Source organism: Vombatus ursinus, unplaced genomic scaffold (assembly GCF_900497805.2).
Source record: "Vombatus ursinus unplaced genomic scaffold, bare-nosed wombat genome assembly UNPS02014794.1, whole genome shotgun sequence".
NCBI classification, from domain to species: Eukaryota; Metazoa; Chordata; class Mammalia; order Diprotodontia; family Vombatidae; genus Vombatus; species Vombatus ursinus.
Genome location: NW_020954572.1, coordinates 20,454,658 through 20,474,038, shown reverse-complemented (window position 1 = coordinate 20,474,038; position 19,381 = coordinate 20,454,658). Strand labels below are relative to the sequence as shown.

At 36.7% G+C, this 19,381-nt stretch overlaps 1 protein-coding gene across 14 annotated transcripts in view; it reads left to right on the top strand.

The window, feature by feature from the left end:
* Window positions 1-19,381, top strand: part of MGA (MAX dimerization protein MGA) — a 219,752-nt gene that overhangs the window by 147,556 nt on the left and 52,815 nt on the right. For all 14 annotated transcript variants that reach the window (XM_027869894.1, XM_027869893.1, XM_027869904.1 and 11 more), the window contains 4 exons: window positions 3,525-3,656; window positions 3,859-3,963; window positions 9,589-10,241; window positions 11,554-11,899. In XM_027869894.1, the coding sequence (XP_027725695.1) occupies window positions 3,525-3,656; window positions 3,859-3,963; window positions 9,589-10,241; window positions 11,554-11,899 (1,236 nt within the window). The remainder of the gene's footprint in view (window positions 1-3,524; window positions 3,657-3,858; window positions 3,964-9,588; window positions 10,242-11,553; window positions 11,900-19,381) is intronic.

Genomic DNA, 19,381 nt, shown 5'->3' with positions numbered 1-19,381 from the left:
AAAGTAGGAATTACAATGTCTACATATCTATAACACATATGAAGTTATTCAAAACATATTTCTGCATTGGTCATGTGCCAGGAAGAAATAAAAGGAGAGACGGGGAGAGGAGAGTAGGAGAGAAGAGTGAGAATAATACAAAGTTTTAGGGTATGCTCACAGTGGGCGTGGCATGGATGATGAATTAGCAAAGGAAGCTCGCTCCAAATTGTCTAACAAACAAAGGACAAATCTCAGGGATATACTCTTGCAAGCAGTTTAGAATTATTAAAAGCACATTTAAGTTACCCAAACAGAATACAGCTTTATTTCTTCCTCAATTCTGGGCCCGTCTTATTGTCTGTCAGAAGCACCTATCTAAGTGCCGACTTAGTATGTGGTATAATCAGTTGTTTCTGGCGTGTGAAAAGAACATGTGACATCAACTTATTTTATATGTCTGTGTTGTATATGTATATAGCTTATGTTTATACCATCCTTACCTTTAGATTTTTACAATTATCTTCTAGATGGATAGATAAACACAACACCAAAGTGCCCTCACTTGTTTGTTTGCTGTTTTTTTGTTTGTTTGCTTGTTTCCTGAGACAAACTGGTACTGGAAAAGATTACTTACAGTGAATCCAATTAAAACAGGGACCAACATTTCATAGGAAATAATGGGAAAAAGTTCTGATACATTGCACTGAAAAGTGAAATTAAAAATTAGGAAAATGAGTATCTTATTTTTAACAACATTTAGGTTATAATCTCAAACATGATAATTCCTAGAGTGAATAAAGAGTGAATCAAAGTATATGGATTTTTGGGGGGAGGAGGGCGATGGCAGCATAATTTCCCAACAAAACATGGTAGTATAAATGTGACTTGGTTCACTTCAAGCATCTTCCCATTTTCAATTCTTTTTGACCCTAAAAACAGTAATATTTTCAAATCAGTATTTTCTTTTGGTCTTTGTTTTTCTGCATAGCATGAGATGTATAGTTGATGCTTTTTTGATGAATCAAATTTTAGGAGTTTTGGAAGTGGTTTTTTTAGTGGGGGATAATTTCCTCTACTCTCAAATTCCATTATAGCTTGATAGGTCCTCTTTTATTTCAAGTTTGATTTTTTTCCTACAGGATCATAAAGATATTAGATAAATATTATAGAGGCCTCATTAATTTCTTTCCCCCAAAGTCTTCTCTTGATGCTTTGATATTCAGATCATTTTCTTTGATGAGCCTATAGGTTCGTCCTCCTCCATACTCTCTTTAATGGTTAACTGATGTAACTTTGCCAGATCCACATTTGTTAAAGTTTCTAGAATTAAGATGTGTTGCCTATAGCATTATTCAGAAAAAGAACCTTCAGTGCCATTTTTTCACCTCATTTTTTTTTCTTCTGGGTCAAAGAAATCTCAATAAAACACACTTTATGTTGTGACTTGTGTATTTCTGGTAGAGAGCCCTTAGGTTTGTTTTTCAATGGTAAGAGATTTTTCATTGTATTAATAAAGGCTTTAGTTTTGATTTTTAAATTGCCATTTACATTTCTACCAACAAATAAAAGTTACTGAAATTTTCCTTGATACCATGTTATCTTTGAATAAGAACATTTGGAAAACCTTATTTGTCAATAGGAATTTTTTCCTTTATGAGCATATGAATAGGGTCTCTTCCAAAATAATAGTGGACACCTTAGAAGAGAAATTGCTTCCTTGTTTTATAGCTTAATGTTGGTTTTCTGTGGATTATTAATTAGCATTATCTGTAATCACATTTATCAACTATATTTGTGGGAGATCCTTACATGTGGAGAGTTTGAGGGCAGCAATTTGGTGTCAATTAAAAAAAATGTCACTAAAAAGGCACAGTTGGATCTTATGTTCTTTATCCATTTTGTGACTATGAATATTTTGTTTGCTGTAGACTGAAAAATCTTCTGGTTAATTCAAAATTTTCTCAAACTAAGAAAAGAGTTATATCAGTGAGTAATTACTGATTCTTGGTTGCTGATTGATTGTTATTGTTGTTCTTGTCGTTTTAGAATACTGCACCTGATCTTTTCTGTTTTAAAAGGTTTTCCTCTAAGTTGCCATGACATTTGATTCCTGAGTGTCCTTGAAATGGAATCACCTTCAGCACAAATTTCTCTTGAATGTAGTACATAGTGGATCAGGTCTACTCTCTCTTCCTAACTTCATCTTATGTGCCATCGACACTTCTTCATATAATACATTGGATTACCAAGATGCAATAGTCCAAATGTGGGGTTTTCACTTTTGTTAAAGATGGTAACAGATGATCATTTTTACATTTCTGGCAAATCTGTTCCATTTTGTATTTGTTTGTTGTCTTCTTCCAAGTTTCTTCTGTAAAAGCCCTGGGAGTGAATGATTTTTCTTAGATGAATTTGATGCCAAGATTTCTTCAGGCTCTCATTTTCTTTTGAGCTGGTGTTTTATGAACCAGCACTAATCACAATGTTCTGTCATCCTTGTCAGAAATATTTTTAATCTGTTCCTTCTACTACTTCCCTGTGCCCATTGCACAAATTAAACCAAACCAAACCTATAAAACAAATTCCTTGATAATTGCAGCACCTACCTGACAGGGTTTGTGTATGAGGATCAAAAGAGATAATATATGTAAAGAGCTTAGCACATTACCAGGTACATAGTAGGAATGAATAAATCCTTATTCTATTCCAGCCCCATTTTAAAGATGAGGAAATTGAAGTAGACAAGTTAAGTGACTTGCCCAGGATCACATAACTAATAAATGTCTGAAGTTAGATTTGAACTCAGATCTTCCAAATTCCAAGTCCAGCATTCTGTGCACTACTTTACTATTATAGTAGTATATGGGACCTTAGATTTCATCTTGTTCAATCATCTCATTTTGCAAATGAGGAAGTTAGGGCTCAGAGAGCATAGGCTTTCATTCGTTCATTCGTTTATTTTATTTTATTTTATATTCACACAGGTACAACTGGAATCTAGATCCAGTGAAAAGCACATTCTTTCATTGTTTCTTCTGTGGTCTGCTGTTGATAGGAAACTAAGACATGAATTAATACTTATGTTGTATAATGTTACTTTTTTTTTTCTTTTAGGAATTCAGTTTTGCTTTTGTTAGGTATTTTCAAATAGTCTCTGGGATACTTTGGAGTTAGGTTTCTTTTTTTTTCCTTTTTTTTTTGTTTTTTTTGTTTTTACAATTTCTTGACACTTTGTATGGCTGTGTGGACACTTGGCATATGTAATAGCTTCTTAAAGGTTTCATCTCTTAGAACAACAGCTGTTCATAGAATATTATGTGAATTGAAATTGTCTTTGAACACTTCTACTTATAACTTCTAGAAATTCTTAATATGTCTCAAGTATATCTTAATATGATGATCCATTTAATATTATTGGTTTAATGGCCATGGGAAAGTCATTTAACATCTCATTTTCAGCAACTGTAAAATGTAATGTTTTTACTTACATTTGTTTTTGAAAGATTATTTCTTTTAATGCTATATTATGTTATTTCTGATAGTGGGTTTGAAACTGAACTCAGTGGATCCAACAATGAGTATTGATCTTAAATACTTGGGGGTGCAACTGCCTCTAGCTCCTGCCACTAGCTTTCCTCTCTGGAACATTGGAGGAATGAATCCTGGCTCTCCAGGTGAGTAAATAGCATTTGAAAAATCAAACACTATTTTTATTATTTAGGGCTAAGGTTGTATATGATGTGAATGTAAGACAATATTTCTTGAAAAGCAAATGAAATCAGGTCTTACATGTAATGTTTGTGGATCTTAGCAAATGAGATGTTAAATAGTAGTTTGGAATTTTAGTGACTGACTATATGTTGGATTCTTTTTCAGATACTGGATTTCCTTTCGTTTCCAGGACAGGGAAGACCAATGACTTCACTAAGATCAAAGGGTGGAGAGGAAAGTTTCATAGTGCTTCTTCCTCTAAGAATGAAGGTAACAAAACCTTCATTTATTTATTTATTTATTTATTTATTTTTTAGGTGCTCAGATATGTAGAATTAAGTAATTATTCCTAGAAAATGTTCTATAAAACGTGTAATTTTATACTTATTCTTTCCTGCTCCTTCCCTTATGATTTAAATTGAACCAGAAATTGTGGAAAGAAGTATATTTTTCTCAGATTTATTCTGTTCCCTGCATTTCTACAAGTATAACCTCAGTTGACTCAGTTTATACTCAGATTATTGGAACAGCTTTCTTATGGCTGCTTAATTCTTTCTGTTACATACATGACAACAAAGCAAGAATTATCTTCCATTTTTAAAGAAAAATGTTTATTTTTCAGTTATCAAGCATTCTCCTTCCCCGCCCCCAAACCTCTGCTAAAAAGAAAGAAAAAATCCTTGTCACAGATATGTATGGTCAAGCAAGACAAATTCACATATTGACCAATGCCAGAAGTGTGTGTCTCAGACTGCGTGTTAGTATTATCCTCTCTTTGTCAGGACATAAGTAGCATTCCTCATCTTTACTCCTTTGAAATCATAGTTAGGGTTAGAGTGCAATTAGGGTTAGGGTTAGAAACAAATCACATTGATCAAAATTCTGAAGTCTTACAAAATTGTTTGTTTTTACAGAGTTTTTGTTACAGATTTTTCTTCTAGTTCTCTTCACTACTCTCTTTATCAGTTCATACAAATCTTTGCAGGTTTCTCTGTAATTATCTTTTTCATTATTTCTTACAGCACATTAATGTTCCATTATATCCATGTGTCTTAATTGGTTCAACCATTCTCCAATTGAATGGCACAGTCTTAGCTTCTACTTTTTTGCCACTACAAAAAGCTGCTATAAATATTTTTCTCCATATAGGTCCCTTTCCAGTTTCTTGGATCTCTTTGGGGTATAGGCCTAGTAATTGGAGAATCATCTACTTTAAACATGGTTTTCATCATGTTAATTATGTTTTCCTTTAGAACCTTTTTTTAAAAATTTTTTTACATATTTTAATTTTTTTCTTTATTTTAATTTTTTAAAATTAATTTATTTTTAGTTTTTAATATTTACTTCCATAAGTTTTTGAGTTTTAAATTTTCTCCCCTTCCCTACCTCCCTCCCCACGATGGCATGCAATTTGATAGAGGATCTATATATATGTTCCTGTTAAACATATTTTCACATTAGTGACATTGTAAAGAAGAATTAGAATCAATAGGAGGAACTACAAGAAAGAAGAAACAAAACAGAAGGTTAAAAAAGAGCAAATAGTATGCTTCAATCTGCATTCAAACTCCATAAATCTTTCTCTGGATGTGGATAGCATTTTCCATCATGAGTCTTTTGGAGATGTCTTAGATCCTTGCATTGCTGAGAAGAGCTAAGTCTTTCAAAAGTTAGTCATCTCACAACCTGTCTCTTACTGTGGACAGTGTTCTCCTGGTTCTGTTCACTTCACTCAGCATCAGTCCATACAAGTCTTTCCAGGTTTTTCTGAAGTCTGCTTGTTCATCACTTCTTATAACACAATAGTATTCCTTTACATTCATATACCACAACTTGTTCAGCCATTCCCCAATTGATGGGCATCCCCTCGATTTCCAATTATTTGCCACCACAGAAAGAGCTACTATAAATATTTTTGTGCATGTGGGTTCTTTTCTCATTTGTATGATCTTTTTGGGATACAGCCCTAGAAGTGCTATTGCTGGGTCACAGGGTATGCACATTTTTATAGCCCTTTAGGCATAGTTCCAACTTGCTCTCCAAAATGGTTGGATCAGTTCACAACTCCACCAACAATGCATTAATGTTCCAATTTTCCCCAACATTAATCATTTTCTTGTTTTGTCACGTTAGCCAATCTCCTAGGTGTGATGTACCTCAAGAGTTGTTTTGACTTCCATTTCTCTCATCAACTGATTTAGAGCATTTTTTCATATGACTATAGATAGCTTTAATTGCTTCATCTGAAAACTGCCTATTCATATCCTTTGACCATTTATCAATTGGGGAATGACTTGTGTTCTTATAAATTTGACTCAGTTCTCTATATATTTTACAGATGAGGCCCTTATCAGAGACGCTGGTGTAAAAATTGTTTCCCAGTTTTCTGCTTCCCTCCTAATCTTGGTTGCATTGGCTTTGTGCAAAACCTTTTTAATTTAATGTAATCAAAATTATTCATTTTGCATTTCATAATGTTCTCTGTCTCTTGTTTGGTCAAAAAATTCTTCTGTTCTCCATGAATCTGACAGTTGTTCTTCCAGCTTGCTGGGAGTGTCAGCCTTTATATCTAAATCATGTACCCACTTTGACTTTATTTTGGTATATGGTGTAAGATTTTGGTCTGTGCCTAGTTTCTTCTGCTATTCTGTTTTCCAGTTTTCCCAGCAGTTTTTGTCAAATAGTGAGTTGTTATCCCAGAAGCTGGTGTCTTTGGGGTTATCAAACAGTAGATTACTATAGTCATTGACTACTGTGTCTTGTATACCTAACCTATTCCATTGATCCACCACTCTATTTCTTAGCCAGTACCAAGTAGTTTTGAAGATTGCCGCTTTATAATACAATTTAAGATCTGGTATGGCTAGAACCTTATAGTAATATCCCAGAATCATTATGAATAGGACACCTGGGACATCCTATGTAAAATGCTTTGTGATAGGGGTTATTATTCTCATTTAAGAGATGTACAAATGAGGCTCAGAGAAGCTAAGTGATTGCCAATAGTCACATAATTTAGAGAGTAGGACAGCTAGAACGTGAACACAGCTTTCATCTCTGCATTCTGTTCCTCCTCAAAGCTCTGCAAGACACGTTTTCCTCACTGAAGCCTTCTCTGGTAGCTTCTTAATCACTCCAGCCACCCCTTATTTGTCTACCTATACTTAATTGTGTGGATATACTTTTTTTGGTTTGTTATCTCAGTTGTGTGTTCTTATATGTATTGTCACTTCCATTGAAACATAAACTGAAAGATAGAAACTTTATTTTATACTTTGACTTAAAAACAAAAGAAAACAAAACTTAATCAGTATGAATGAATGGTCAATTATGGTTTTTCCCCCTAAAATAATTAACTTAAACACCAGTGAACAAGAATATGAAGACATAAAAGATTTGTGCGTGAAACTATGGATCTCTCTTAATGGGTTGTTTTTTAAAGTTTATTAAACTTAACATCATAGTACTGACATGGCCCTATTTGTGGTCTTTGTACTCTTTTGAATTTCCTTTGATTTGAGATCCTTATTATTTATTCCTTTTTATTCTTTAGTTGCTGTTTTTCTCTTCCTGTCTTCCTATTTTAATTAATTTTTTTAAGATGAGAAACAATTTTTTAAAAATACTGTTTTAATTTAATAATGCCTTGTAGATATTTACTCCTGGCCTCCTTTTTCTCTTGTGCCTCACTCTTAGAAATACTAATTCTTTAAGATGATGGAGAGGATAGAAGTATCAGAGGAATTTTCTTGTCTCTGATTGTGCAGTTTTTTACTTTTATTTGCAAAGGATAATTTTTTTCTCATTTGCCATGACATCTTCTCTCTGGGTCCATGCCTCACACTTTTATGGGTGCTAGTTGCCTCCTGGAGTTTTGTTTCCCCTTCTCCTGAGGTAGGATAACTGGTCTCTTTAAGCACCAAATCCCTGTATATTATACTTACTGTAAGCTCCTATTTCCCATTATCCAATATCTCTCTTCTTGTGGGAGCATCCTTCAGTTGGATCCTTTCCCACAAATGAAATGAGATTTCTTCCTTTCCTTCTACTTTTTTTTTGTTAAATTCGCTTTTTGGTGAGATAATTGGGGTTAAGTGACTTGCCCAGGGTCACACAACTAGTTAGTGTGAAGTGTCTGAGGTTGGATTTGAACTCAGGTCCTCCTGACTCCAAGGCCTGAGCTCTATCCACTGTACCACCTAGTTGCTGCCCTTCCACTTAATTTAATCCCTTCTTTTGCCTTCTCACTCAGTTCTCCTGTAGGCCTTCTAACCCCAAGGTGGCTGGTGGGTAAAAGGGTTACTGAGTGAGTAAGGAATTAGGAATTTGTCTTCACAGCTTTTAGTTTATCATTCTTGGTATCTTAGACTGTGGATAGTTGAAATTATTTTATCTCTTGTGCATAATTCTTATTTCAAAAAGATTTGAGAGGCCATGAGGGTCAGAGAAAGTCTTGTCTTCCATCTTGTTGGTCACATGACCAGGAAACCCCATTTGAATTTTATTCACTCTTATGCCTATTTTTAAATGTTTCATAGATGGCCTTGTCTTGTTGTTTTGTATCATTGTCATTGCCACCCATTTCTCTCATTACCCATACCCCAACCCCCCCCCCCAAAAAAGTCCTTAAAATAAATACAGCCAAGGAAAGGAAATTCACACTTTGGCTCATTCTCATTTTGTGCCTCTGGTCCATTACTTTTTTACCTAGAGGTAGGAGGCATGCTTCATCAGTCTTGTAGAACCATGATTGTCATTGCATTGACTGGAATTCTTAAAGTCTTTCAGGTTAGTCAATAGGTGACAAATTTAGAATGGCATAATAGAGAGATGGGGAGTCTTTGTTTTGAAAACAAAAGCTCTCTGTAATTTTGAGTTAAAGTATATTCTCATCAACTATTGAAGACTTTATATCTGTGTTGGTAGAGGAATTACTTTCACTGATGAAATCGCAAATCCATGAGTGTTCAGGGCATTTTGCTAAATTGTTGGCATGTAAAAATAGACGTGATAACTCTCAGACCATAAGCTCCCTGAAATAAAAGTTTATATTAAGTTCTATTTTTGTATGGGCATGGCTTATTTTGTATGCCCAATGTCCCGAACATTTATGGGCTGGTAGAGGACATGTCTCTCCTTCTCTCTCTCCCCCTCCCTCCCTTCCTTCTTCCCATTCACACATGCACGTGGGAATGTTCCGTGTGCCATAGAAGAAAGTACAATCTTCAGAAAATTGGTGATAGAAAGGTGTCTCTTTGAGACGTGAGAGACAGTTTGAGGAAATGTGTAGAAGAGGGAGAGAGCAGGAGGAGTCAATGAAAGATAATACTATGAAAACTAGAAAGTTAGGTTAGAGCCACATAGTACAGAGCCTTGAATAAACGAATCGAGAATTTGATTAGGCATTGAGGTTTCCTTGAAGGCTTTTGAGAAGAGTTGTGATGAAATTAACATGGTGAATTATGAAGATGATTTGAATTGCTTTTTTAAGGGGGAATTGGAAAAGGAATAGACAGGAAGCAAGAAAAAGAAACATTTTTTGAAACATTTTTTTTTCTTTTTGGCAAGGCAGTCGGGGTTAAGTGACTTGTCCAGGGTTACACAGCTAGTGAGTGTCAAGTGTCTGAGGTCGAATTTGAACTCAGGTCCTCCCGACTGCAAGGCAGAGCTCTATCCACTGCGCAACCTAGCTGCCCCAAATGATACAAGTTTTAAAATGCATGGGATATAGGATTAGTCAATTTTTGTACTTCCCTTTTTTTCTCTTTTCTCAGAATATCTTATCAAGTAAGTAATTTTCTATTCCAGTGTAGCTCAAAGGCTTGCTTTTTGTTATAGTGCATTTTTCAGGATTTATACTATACTTTTCTCAAGAAATGTGTGTTTTAATTTTAGGTGGCAGTTCAGAGAGTTCCTTGAAGAATCGCTCTGCCTTTTGTAGTGACAAACTTGATGAATATTTAGAAAATGAAGGCAAGCTAATGGAAACGAGCATGGGCTTTTCATCAAATGCTCCCACGTCACCTGTGGTGTATCAATTGCCAACCAAGAGTACTAGCTATGTACGAACGTTAGATAGTGTTCTAAAGAAGCAATCTACAGTTACCCCATCCACATCTTACTCGTTGAAGCCTCATCCTGTACCTTCTGTCCCTCGTAAGACTAAGCCTCTCATTAAACAAGCAGTTTCCAGTGGCCGAACTAAATCTTCCTATAAACCCATTTTGCCGTCTCCTGTTTCACCAAAGCAGAAATCATCTCATTTAGCTCCAGGAGATAAGGCCACCAAGACTTCCCCAAACAGCATGTTGGAAAGTCAGGGGGAAAATTTCATTGTACCAACTTTGGATGAAAATGTGTTGCCAAAGCAGATCAATCTTAGGCAGGCACATCACCAACAACACCCAGCAACTCGTCCTCCAGGACTGTCTAAATCTCAGGTGAAGCTGATGGACTTGGAAGATTGTGCCCTGTGGGAAGGGAAACCACGGACCTACATCACTGAGGAGAGAGCAGATGTGTCTTTAACGACTCTACTTACAGCTCAAGTATGTACCTTTCATTTTCCAGAAAGTGTAAGCTTAGGTGAGAAGGGATGTGATTAGTTTTTTATTTGTTTGGTTTTTGTTTTTTGGCGAGGCAGTCAGGGTTAAATGACTTGCCCAGGATCACACAGCTAGTGAGTATCAGGTCCTCCTGACTCCAGAGTCAGTGCTGTATCCACTGTGCCACCTAACTGCCTCGTGATTAGTGAAGGTAGGGTGAAGTGAGGCTTCTCAACAAAAAAGGATCAGTTATTTCATAGCATTTAACTTCCTTTATATCTTAGTTACAAACAAGCTAAGGAGATATCCTCTCCATTTGTTCTTTACCTGCCAGACACATGGGTTATAGATCTCCTCCCACCAGAGGGAGACAATACAATTGTGCTGTCCCTTTCTATTAAGACAGCTTGCTGTTCTGAAATCTCCAACTTCAATCCCCAGAATGTGGATAAGTATATTTTCTGATCTTGTTAAAACAGCTTTGAAAAGTTCTGCTTATGAGGTACTAAATCCCAGAAATTTAATTAAAATTATGACTCTGGGGAGAAAAAGGTAACATTTTGGTTTAAAATTTTGCAGTAAGAATTTTTAAATCAGTAATAATACATACAGTGATCTCTGGGTACTTGTCAATTGACATTTGATCATATCGTTAAAAAAACAACAATAAAAACAATGAACACAGCAACTTCTACTTTAATCTTTCATTTCTTAAATGGAAATCTAAGAGGAAGGAGAATCTGAATCTGCTAATCTGGGTTTTATCAGAATACCAGGGGGACTAAATTCTTTAACTGAAAATCTTTTCATTCAGATGTTTCAGCTTTTCTTCGTAGGAAATATTTTTAATTGGTAGTCATCCCTAATGCCTAATGAGGAATGAGGCTGTAGTTTATTGATTCTTAAACTCCTGATGCTCCCATTCTCCCTGTGTTGTATTCACTCTCACTCTCCCTTACCTGTTACGTAGAACTGTGTGTGTGCATTTTCAGTTGAGAGTAAGTCCATTCTTGTTGACAAGTTTAATAAGAACATTCTCCTATTTGTCTGTAACCATGAATTCTTGAAAGAGATTCCTTGCCCTGGCTAGGCAATCACTTTGTCCTTTAAGTTCTAGATGAAAATCAGTCTGGTAATGCTAGTTATTATAGATTCTCAAATGAAGAATGGTGTTTCAGTGTAGTTATAATGTGGAACGTGCTAAAGTTGTAGCTGTGATATTGATGTAGTTTACGTGAGACTGCATTTAGTGGTGGTTAGGGGTGATGTTGGCAAAAAATTTTAGCAGAATTACAAGTGTCTACTTTAATTTTAGGCCTCTCTCAAAACTAAACCCATTCACAAAATCATCAAGAAACGAGCTCCCCCATGCAACAATGACTTCTGCCGACTGGGCTGTATATGTGCTAGTCTAGCCTTGGAGAAACGCCAACCTGCTCATTGTCGCCGGCCTGACTGTATGTTTGGCTGCACCTGTTTGAAAAGAAAAGTTGTGCTTGTTAAAGGAAGATCCAAGAAAAAGCGTTTCCTGAGGAAAGCTGCTCGAAGAGACTCAATATTTTCTGGCACTCTTGGGGATCAGAAAAAGGAAGGAGGAAAAGAAGTGACCCGGGAGGAAGATCGGTTGAGAGAAAAAAAGAAGAGAAAGAAGGTGGAATATAGTGAGTATTAATTGGAGTTGAGCAGAGAGGGGTTTGTGTTATTTGAAAAATCTTATGAGATATTTATGTATGTTACGGTTATTTCAGAATTTATCAGTGCTTTAGTAATCCATATGATTCTTTTTCACTCAGTGGATTAATGATTTCCGATTTGGAAATTCTCTCCATTAATTCATGCTGCATCCCGTCCATACTTGGCTGTCCTGTGCATCCTGTCTATATCTTCTCATAAGTTTGACATAAAGTCTGCCTGACTTACCAGAGATCTGCTTTGATTTTTCCTGATATTTTTAGGGTACTCGTAGAATAATCTGGCTGTCCACCTGTCATCTGTTGACTAACTCATCTTCTTTTCCTGTCATTCAGTTCCTTGATGGTGTCTTTTACTGATATTTTTCCTAAATAGCCTGTTTGTATCTATATTGCAATTTTTCATTGCCCTCTGTGTGATAATTCATTTTTAATTCTTTAGAGACTTGTATTCCATATCTCATTACTGTATATCTAGTATTAGGCATCAAGTTTTAAAATAGTTCTTTGTTTTATTTAGTGACTTTTTCCCGATTACTTTCTATCATGCCATTCAGTTATTGTTCTGGTCTTTCATTAGGTAGGCAGAAAGTCTAAAACAATTTGATTGGCTCAAGGTCAGTTTGCATTTCAGAGACCATTATATCTGTTATTTTTTAATGTGTTTTTTCTCTTTCTCTCATTAAGGTAATATACAATTTAAATAACAACACGTGTTAAGCACTTATTAAGTGTAAGACATTGTGTTAGGTTCTGAGAGTATAAATAGAAACAAAAAAGTGTCCCTTCCCTCATATATGTGTACTCTTGGCATTTTATTGAGATTACAGCAAACATGGTTTAGATTTACACTTGGGTTTATTCTCTTCCCTTTTCTGTCTTTATAATTAGTTTTCTCCAGTAACCCTTATGATAACAAGTTGATATAACCAGCTTCAATTTATTGGAAAATCTAGTTTACCCAGGCTCTTACTATTGCTTGCCATTCATAGATATAATATGACTCTTATTTGACGCCTCATCCAGAGCAAGTGAAAAATCAAACTTGTCCATTTTAATGTACTTCTTGGTCTTTGGGATTATTTCTGGATTCAGTTTTCTATCCCATTCCTTTTACTCATTAGCATGACTAATAGACACATTTATGAACAAATAACAAATTTAATAACAAACAAGTAAATTAAAAACAAATAACAAACAACAGTGTTTGTTAAGCACCTTCTGTGTGCCAGACACTGCACTGAGGATAGGAAGACAAAACAAAATTGTTACTGTTCTCAAGGAATATTTTACTTTTTATGTTGACTTTACTGGCTGATAGAGACATGTACCTTAATAGATAGATAGCTAAAGTATTTAGTTAGCATTTACTGCATGCTAGGCTTGGTGCTAAGCATGAAGAATATAGGTAGAAGCAAGCAAGCAAGACAAACCCAGCATTCACAGAGCTTACATTCTAATGGGAGAAGACAATAACTAAAGGGGAGCTGGAAAGGAATGGAGGTTTAGGTGGAACATGCATGCTTTGTCATGATGAGGAGATGGCCAGTGAATGGTATGGAGGCTACAATCCTGGCAAGATAAGGTAAAAATCTAGCTTTCAGAGATGGGGAACCCATGGGTAGGGAATCCACGGTTGGGGTGGAGGAGTGGTAAATAAAAATGATGGCAAGAGTTGTAAGCATTATGGTGAAGGGATGTGTAGGAAGTGGCATAGAGGGTTGACAGCATAAGACAGAAACTTGGCTATCAGTTAGGGGGCCTAGGGATGCCCCAGTTCCAAGTTTGGAATAGGAGGTATGGGGATGAGGATGATGGTTGAGTGTGTGGCAACATGGTCAGACATCGTTAGGAAGTGGTATGGAGGCCATCATCCATAGATGACTAAAGAGAAAGTACGTAGTGGGTTTTGGTAGAAGGGTAGAGGAAGAGCAGTGACAGCTTTGGGAAACCCATCTTAGATTATTACTCCCATCATCTGTCTCCTTTGTTCTTCCAATTCCACTGCTACTAAATGTGCTGGAGAAAATTGTGGAATGGTTAGGGTATTTTTGCTGTGTAATCTTAACTGGGCCCTTGCTGCAGCAGGGCACTCTTTTTACATTTATGTTATTGATTCTCTATCCATTCGCTTCTGTGGCTGTTCAAAATCTTTTCATCCTTCCTCAAGTCTCTCACAGCAGTGCTGTCTCCTTTCTTCTCAGTTGAGAACTTTACTTCATACTTTCCCCCTCTCTTCTCTTCTCATATCACTTGTATGTCTTCTCCCATTGTCACCTCCTTCACCTCTGCCTCAAATGAAGTGGCTTATTTCCTTCTCATGTTCTTTAGCAGATTGCCCACACCTTTATTCCCTCTCTTTCTAATTTTCAGTCTCTTATCTACTGGTTCCTTCCTTGAAGCCTATGAGTATGCCAATATCTCCCTCATCCTTTAAAAAAACAAACTTGTTCCAACTATCCCTACTAGTTATTTTCCTTTATCTTTCCTCTCTTACATTCATATATTATAATTTGTTTAGCTGTTCTTCAGTGATGGATGCTTCATTAGTTTCTGATTCTTTGCTTTGCTAAAAAAAGATCTTCTATAAATATTTTTATGCATATGGGTCCTTTTTGTCTTTCTTCATCTCTTTAGGGCATAGATGTAGTAGTGATATTGATGCATCAACAGATAAACACAGTGACTTTTAGGGGCTTATTTCCAAATTACTTTTTATTTCTTTCTTTATTTTTAGTTTCCAACATTCATTTCCATAAGCTTTTGAGTTTAAAATTTTCTTCCCCTCCCCCTCTTTCTCCGCCTCTCTCCCCAAGACAGTGTGTAATCTGATAGAGGCTCTATACATACATTCTTATTAAACATAGTTTCATATTAGTCACATTGTAAAGAATTAGAATCAATAGGAGGAACCACAAGAAAGAAGAAACAAAACAAAACAGAAGGAAAAAAAGTCCTCATTTTTCAATCTGCATTCAAACTCCATCGTTCTTTCTCTGGATGTGGATAGCATTTTCCATCATGAGACTTTTGGAGATGTCTTAGATCCTTGCATTGCTGAGAAGGGCTAAGTCTATCAAAGGCAGTCATCATACAATGTGGCTGTTACTATGTGCAGCATTCCCCTGGTTCTGCTCACTTCACTCAGCACCAGTCCGTACAAGTCTTTCCAGGTTTTTCTGAAGTCTGCCTGCTCATCATTTCTTATTGCACAATAGTATTCCATTATATTCATATACCACAACTTGTTCAGCCATTCCCCAATTGATGGGCATCCCCTCAATTTCCAATTATTTGCCACCACTATAAATATTTTTGTACACGTGAGTCCTTTTCTCATTTGTATGATCTCTTTGGGATACAGCCCTAGAAGTGCTATTGCTGGGTCAAAGGGTATGCACATTTTTGTAGCCCTTTGGGCATAGTTCCAACTTGCTCTCCAAAATGGTTGGATCAGTTCACAACTCCACCAACAATGCATTAGTGTTCTCTCTTGCTCTTCAGAATTCATTTTTCCGTTCCTTCTTGAGTTTTCTAGTTGGTGCAGAATAGTCTTGTGTTGTTCAGAATTCATTTCCTTTTTATTTGAAAGTCTTTCTCCTGTTCAGTTTCAAAACTTGTTATTTCTGTATAGAATTGTTCAATTTGACTACTTTCTGTCCTTAGAGTTTGCATGCTTGGGTTTTTTCTGGAGGTAATCAATGTATTCTTTCAGTTGATATTTAATTTGTTGTGTTTAGATGTTCTGAACAGCTTCTTGTATTATTTCTTTCATTATAATGTCCTGTCTTAGAGATCAGTGTAGATAGAGAATACGTTTTCTTTTAATGTTACTTTTTTTGTTCCTTTTCTATATTGTTCTTCACTTCTGTGTATTTACATTCCCAGTTCATTGTTCTTTCTTTTGTTTCTTTCATGAGACTTACCATCTTAGATTTAAGTTTTTCTCTTCTGTCTATTATTTTTGCTGTGCAGGCTGTACATTTTGTTCTCATAATTCTCATTTCTCTTTTAAACTACTTGGGAAGAGCATATTGTGGTTCCATGTTCTCCATTCCCCAGCCTTCTATCTCATCAAGTGTTGGATCATTTTCCTTTGTAGTACAGTATTTATTCATAGATGACGGAACTCATTTATTAGCTCTGGAGGCCATATTTCCTTCTGTTGTTACTGTTTTCCCAGTAGATTTATCTGTTTATATTCAGGGTCTTTAGTTTTCCTCTTTTTGAGATCTTTGTTAGTTTTGTTCTCTCCTTCAGCCCCATTATTTTCCTCTTTTGCTCCCTTCTTACAGTGTCCCCTCTCATGGTAGTTTTCCTGGGGGCTGGATCTCAAAGTGTCTAAGTTTCCTCCCATTCTGGACAATCATTAACCTAGATCTCTGCCCCAAATAACTTGTAAGGGAGACAGAAGTGGCCCCAGCTAGATGCTGGGCCCTTGACCTTCAGCTTAGTGAAGTGCTATACAATCCCCTTGCACAGAGGGTCTTGTCCCATTCCCTCTGACAGTTCTCTGGCCTGGCTGTTCAGAGGGCTGCCACACTGGTCCCACTGTAGCTGAGGATGATTTCTGTTGTTTGGAGATTGGGTCTCCAAGGCTCTGGGAGGAGGAGAGAGTTGGGGTGTAGGATTGACCTCTGTTTCAAACTCAGACATATGTCCTGTCCCTTACTCTGTCTTCTTCTGCTTTCTGGTAGAAATTTTTTGCATTACCAAGTGCTTTTGTGCTGCTGGTCACTGAGGCCCCAGAAAATACTCCAGAGAGTATTACTCTGGAGTCTGGATCTCTACAACATTAGAAAGAGGGAGGTGGGACTGGGTATGGGGGTTGAGTTTTGTTGCAAGCCCATAGCTTGGGTTGGCTAGTGCAGCCTCATTGCTAGTAGTGTAATGGACCATAGGGAGGGAGAAGGGGTATTACATGAGCTTGAGGTAGGCATCAATTCACTTTTAAAAATCTTTTTGGGGGTTCTTGGGTGTCCTAGACAAATGGTGTCAAACTCAAATAGAAATGGGGGCACTAATCCATACGTAGGAATCCCTGTGGGCCACATGTTTATTGATTTTAAAAATGCAATTTTATCTATACTTTTATTTATTTTGTTAAATATTTCCTGATTACATTTTAATCTGGTTCAAGCCACATTTGGGAGTACTGGTGGTTAGATGTTTGATATCTATCTCCTAGACTATGGAGACAGCTGAAGTTATTTTATCTGAGGTTTATAATTTCTTTTTTGAAGAGGTTTGAATGTTTGTGAGGATTAGAGAAAATGTCTGACATTCCATATTGTTGGTAACGTGATGCAGAAGTTCCCTAACGATCTCTTAATTGCCAGCTTTTTCTCAATCTTTATCATTCTTGATCTCGCTCCAGCATTTTACACTATTGATAACCCTCTTTTCTTGAAAACTGTCTTCTTTAGGTTTTCATGACTGTCTTGGTTCTCGCCTACGTATCTGACTCTTCTTAGTTTTCTTTGTTATATCTTCATCCAAGTCACATCCACTAACCATTAATTTCACCCACACCTCTTCCCTGGGCCCTCTTTTCTTTTTCTTCTATGGTATCTTAATGATTTCATCCTCTCTTGGTTTCATCTGTCATTTCTGTGTAGATGCCTCCTATATCTATGTATTGAGCTGTCTTCTTTCTACTGAATTCCAGTCTTGTATTACTAATTATCTTTTAGATGTCTTAAGTTAGATATCCTATAGATATCTAAAACCATTATATGTCTAAAACAGAACTCTGCTTCCCTCACAACCCTTTCCTCCCACCTTTACTATTACTGTTGAAGGTGCCATCATTTTCTTCGTGACCCAGTCTTGACACCTCAGTGTTTCACTTCATGTAAGCAATCTTTCACAAAATATTGTCATTTTAACTTTCACAACATCTCATGAATGTCCCTTTCTCTCCAGTACTACAACTACCATCCTTGTGCATGCCCTCCTCACCTCTCACTCTTCTGATTGGTTTCCCTGCCTTAAGTCTCTCTTCACTCCAGTCCATCCTTTACTTAGCTCTGAAAATGATGTTCCTAAAGTGAAGGACTAACCTTATTCCCTGCTTGCTCAATGAGCTCCAGTGAACTTATTTACCTCCAATTTCCTGTGTTTGGCATTTAAAGGCACCTAAAACCTGTCCTTTTCCTACCTTTCCCTTCTCTTTTTACTTTATGATACTGCTGCACTGGCCTACACGCTGTTCTTTCCACATGACACTCCATCTGTCTCCTAACTAAATGCATTTGTACTAACTGGAATCCTCTCCCTCACCTTTGCCTCCTATCTACCCTGGCTTCATTCAAGACTAAAAATCCCACTTTCTTCTGGAGCCCTTCCTCAACCACCCTCCTCCCTCTATCTTGTCCCTGTCTTGCAAGATTACCTTGTGTTTGTACTGTACATAATTTGTATATGCATATTTACTTGCATTTTGTTTCCCTCATTAGAAGGTGAGCTCCTTGACAGTACAAATCATCTTTTTGCCTTTCTTTGTGTCTCTAGCACTTAGAATGTTGCCTGGGACATGCAAAGAATTTAATAAATGCTTGTTGAGGTTGAATCAGGAAAGACTTTTGCTAGGACCTGCCCTTGAACTAAAAGAATTCCAGGACAGTGTAGGTGAGGGAATTCATTTTTATCATGGTGAACAGCTTATTCAAAAGCAAAGAGTCCAAAAATGGTATGTTGACTGGGGAATATCAAATAGGACAATTTGACTAGAAAGTAGAGTCAGTGAAGACAAATAATGAGAAATCTTTCTGGAAGGATAGGTTGGAGCCAGATTGTGAAGCATTTTAAACACCAAACATAAGTTTGTGTTTTATCCTATTGGCAATAGGAAGCTTTTAAATCTTTTTCAGCAGGGGAATGACATGATCAGCCCAGTTTGGCAGCTGCGTGAGTTGAATTGAAGCAGGGGAACTAATTAGGAAGCTATTGCAGTACCCCAGGTAAGATACAAAGAGTGAAACTTGAATTAGGTTGACAAGCATTTCAGTGGTGATTGTGGGACAGATGCAAAATATAGAATCAATAAGACATGGCACCTGATTGGATGGTATGAGGAAGACATAGGATAGTGAAGTATTCGAGGTGACTTTAAGGTTACCCATTTGGATGACTGGAAACATGAAGGTGCACTTGCTAAAATTAGGCAAGTTAAGGGGAAGGGTAATCAGTTTTTTTTGGCTGATGTTGAATTTGTCATGTCTTTGGGTATTATTGTCTGGTTGGTGATGCCAGCTGGAACTCAAGGATAGAGATAAGAAATACATACGTAGATTTCGGAGTTATCTGCTTAGAGATCATAGTTGAACCCATGGAAGTTGAGTTCACTGAGAAAGATTATAGACAAAGAAGAGAATCTTCATTCAGACGTGAGGTGGAGCATGGATGATAATCCTGCACAGGAGAATGAGGGATAGTCAGATAGGTAGGAAA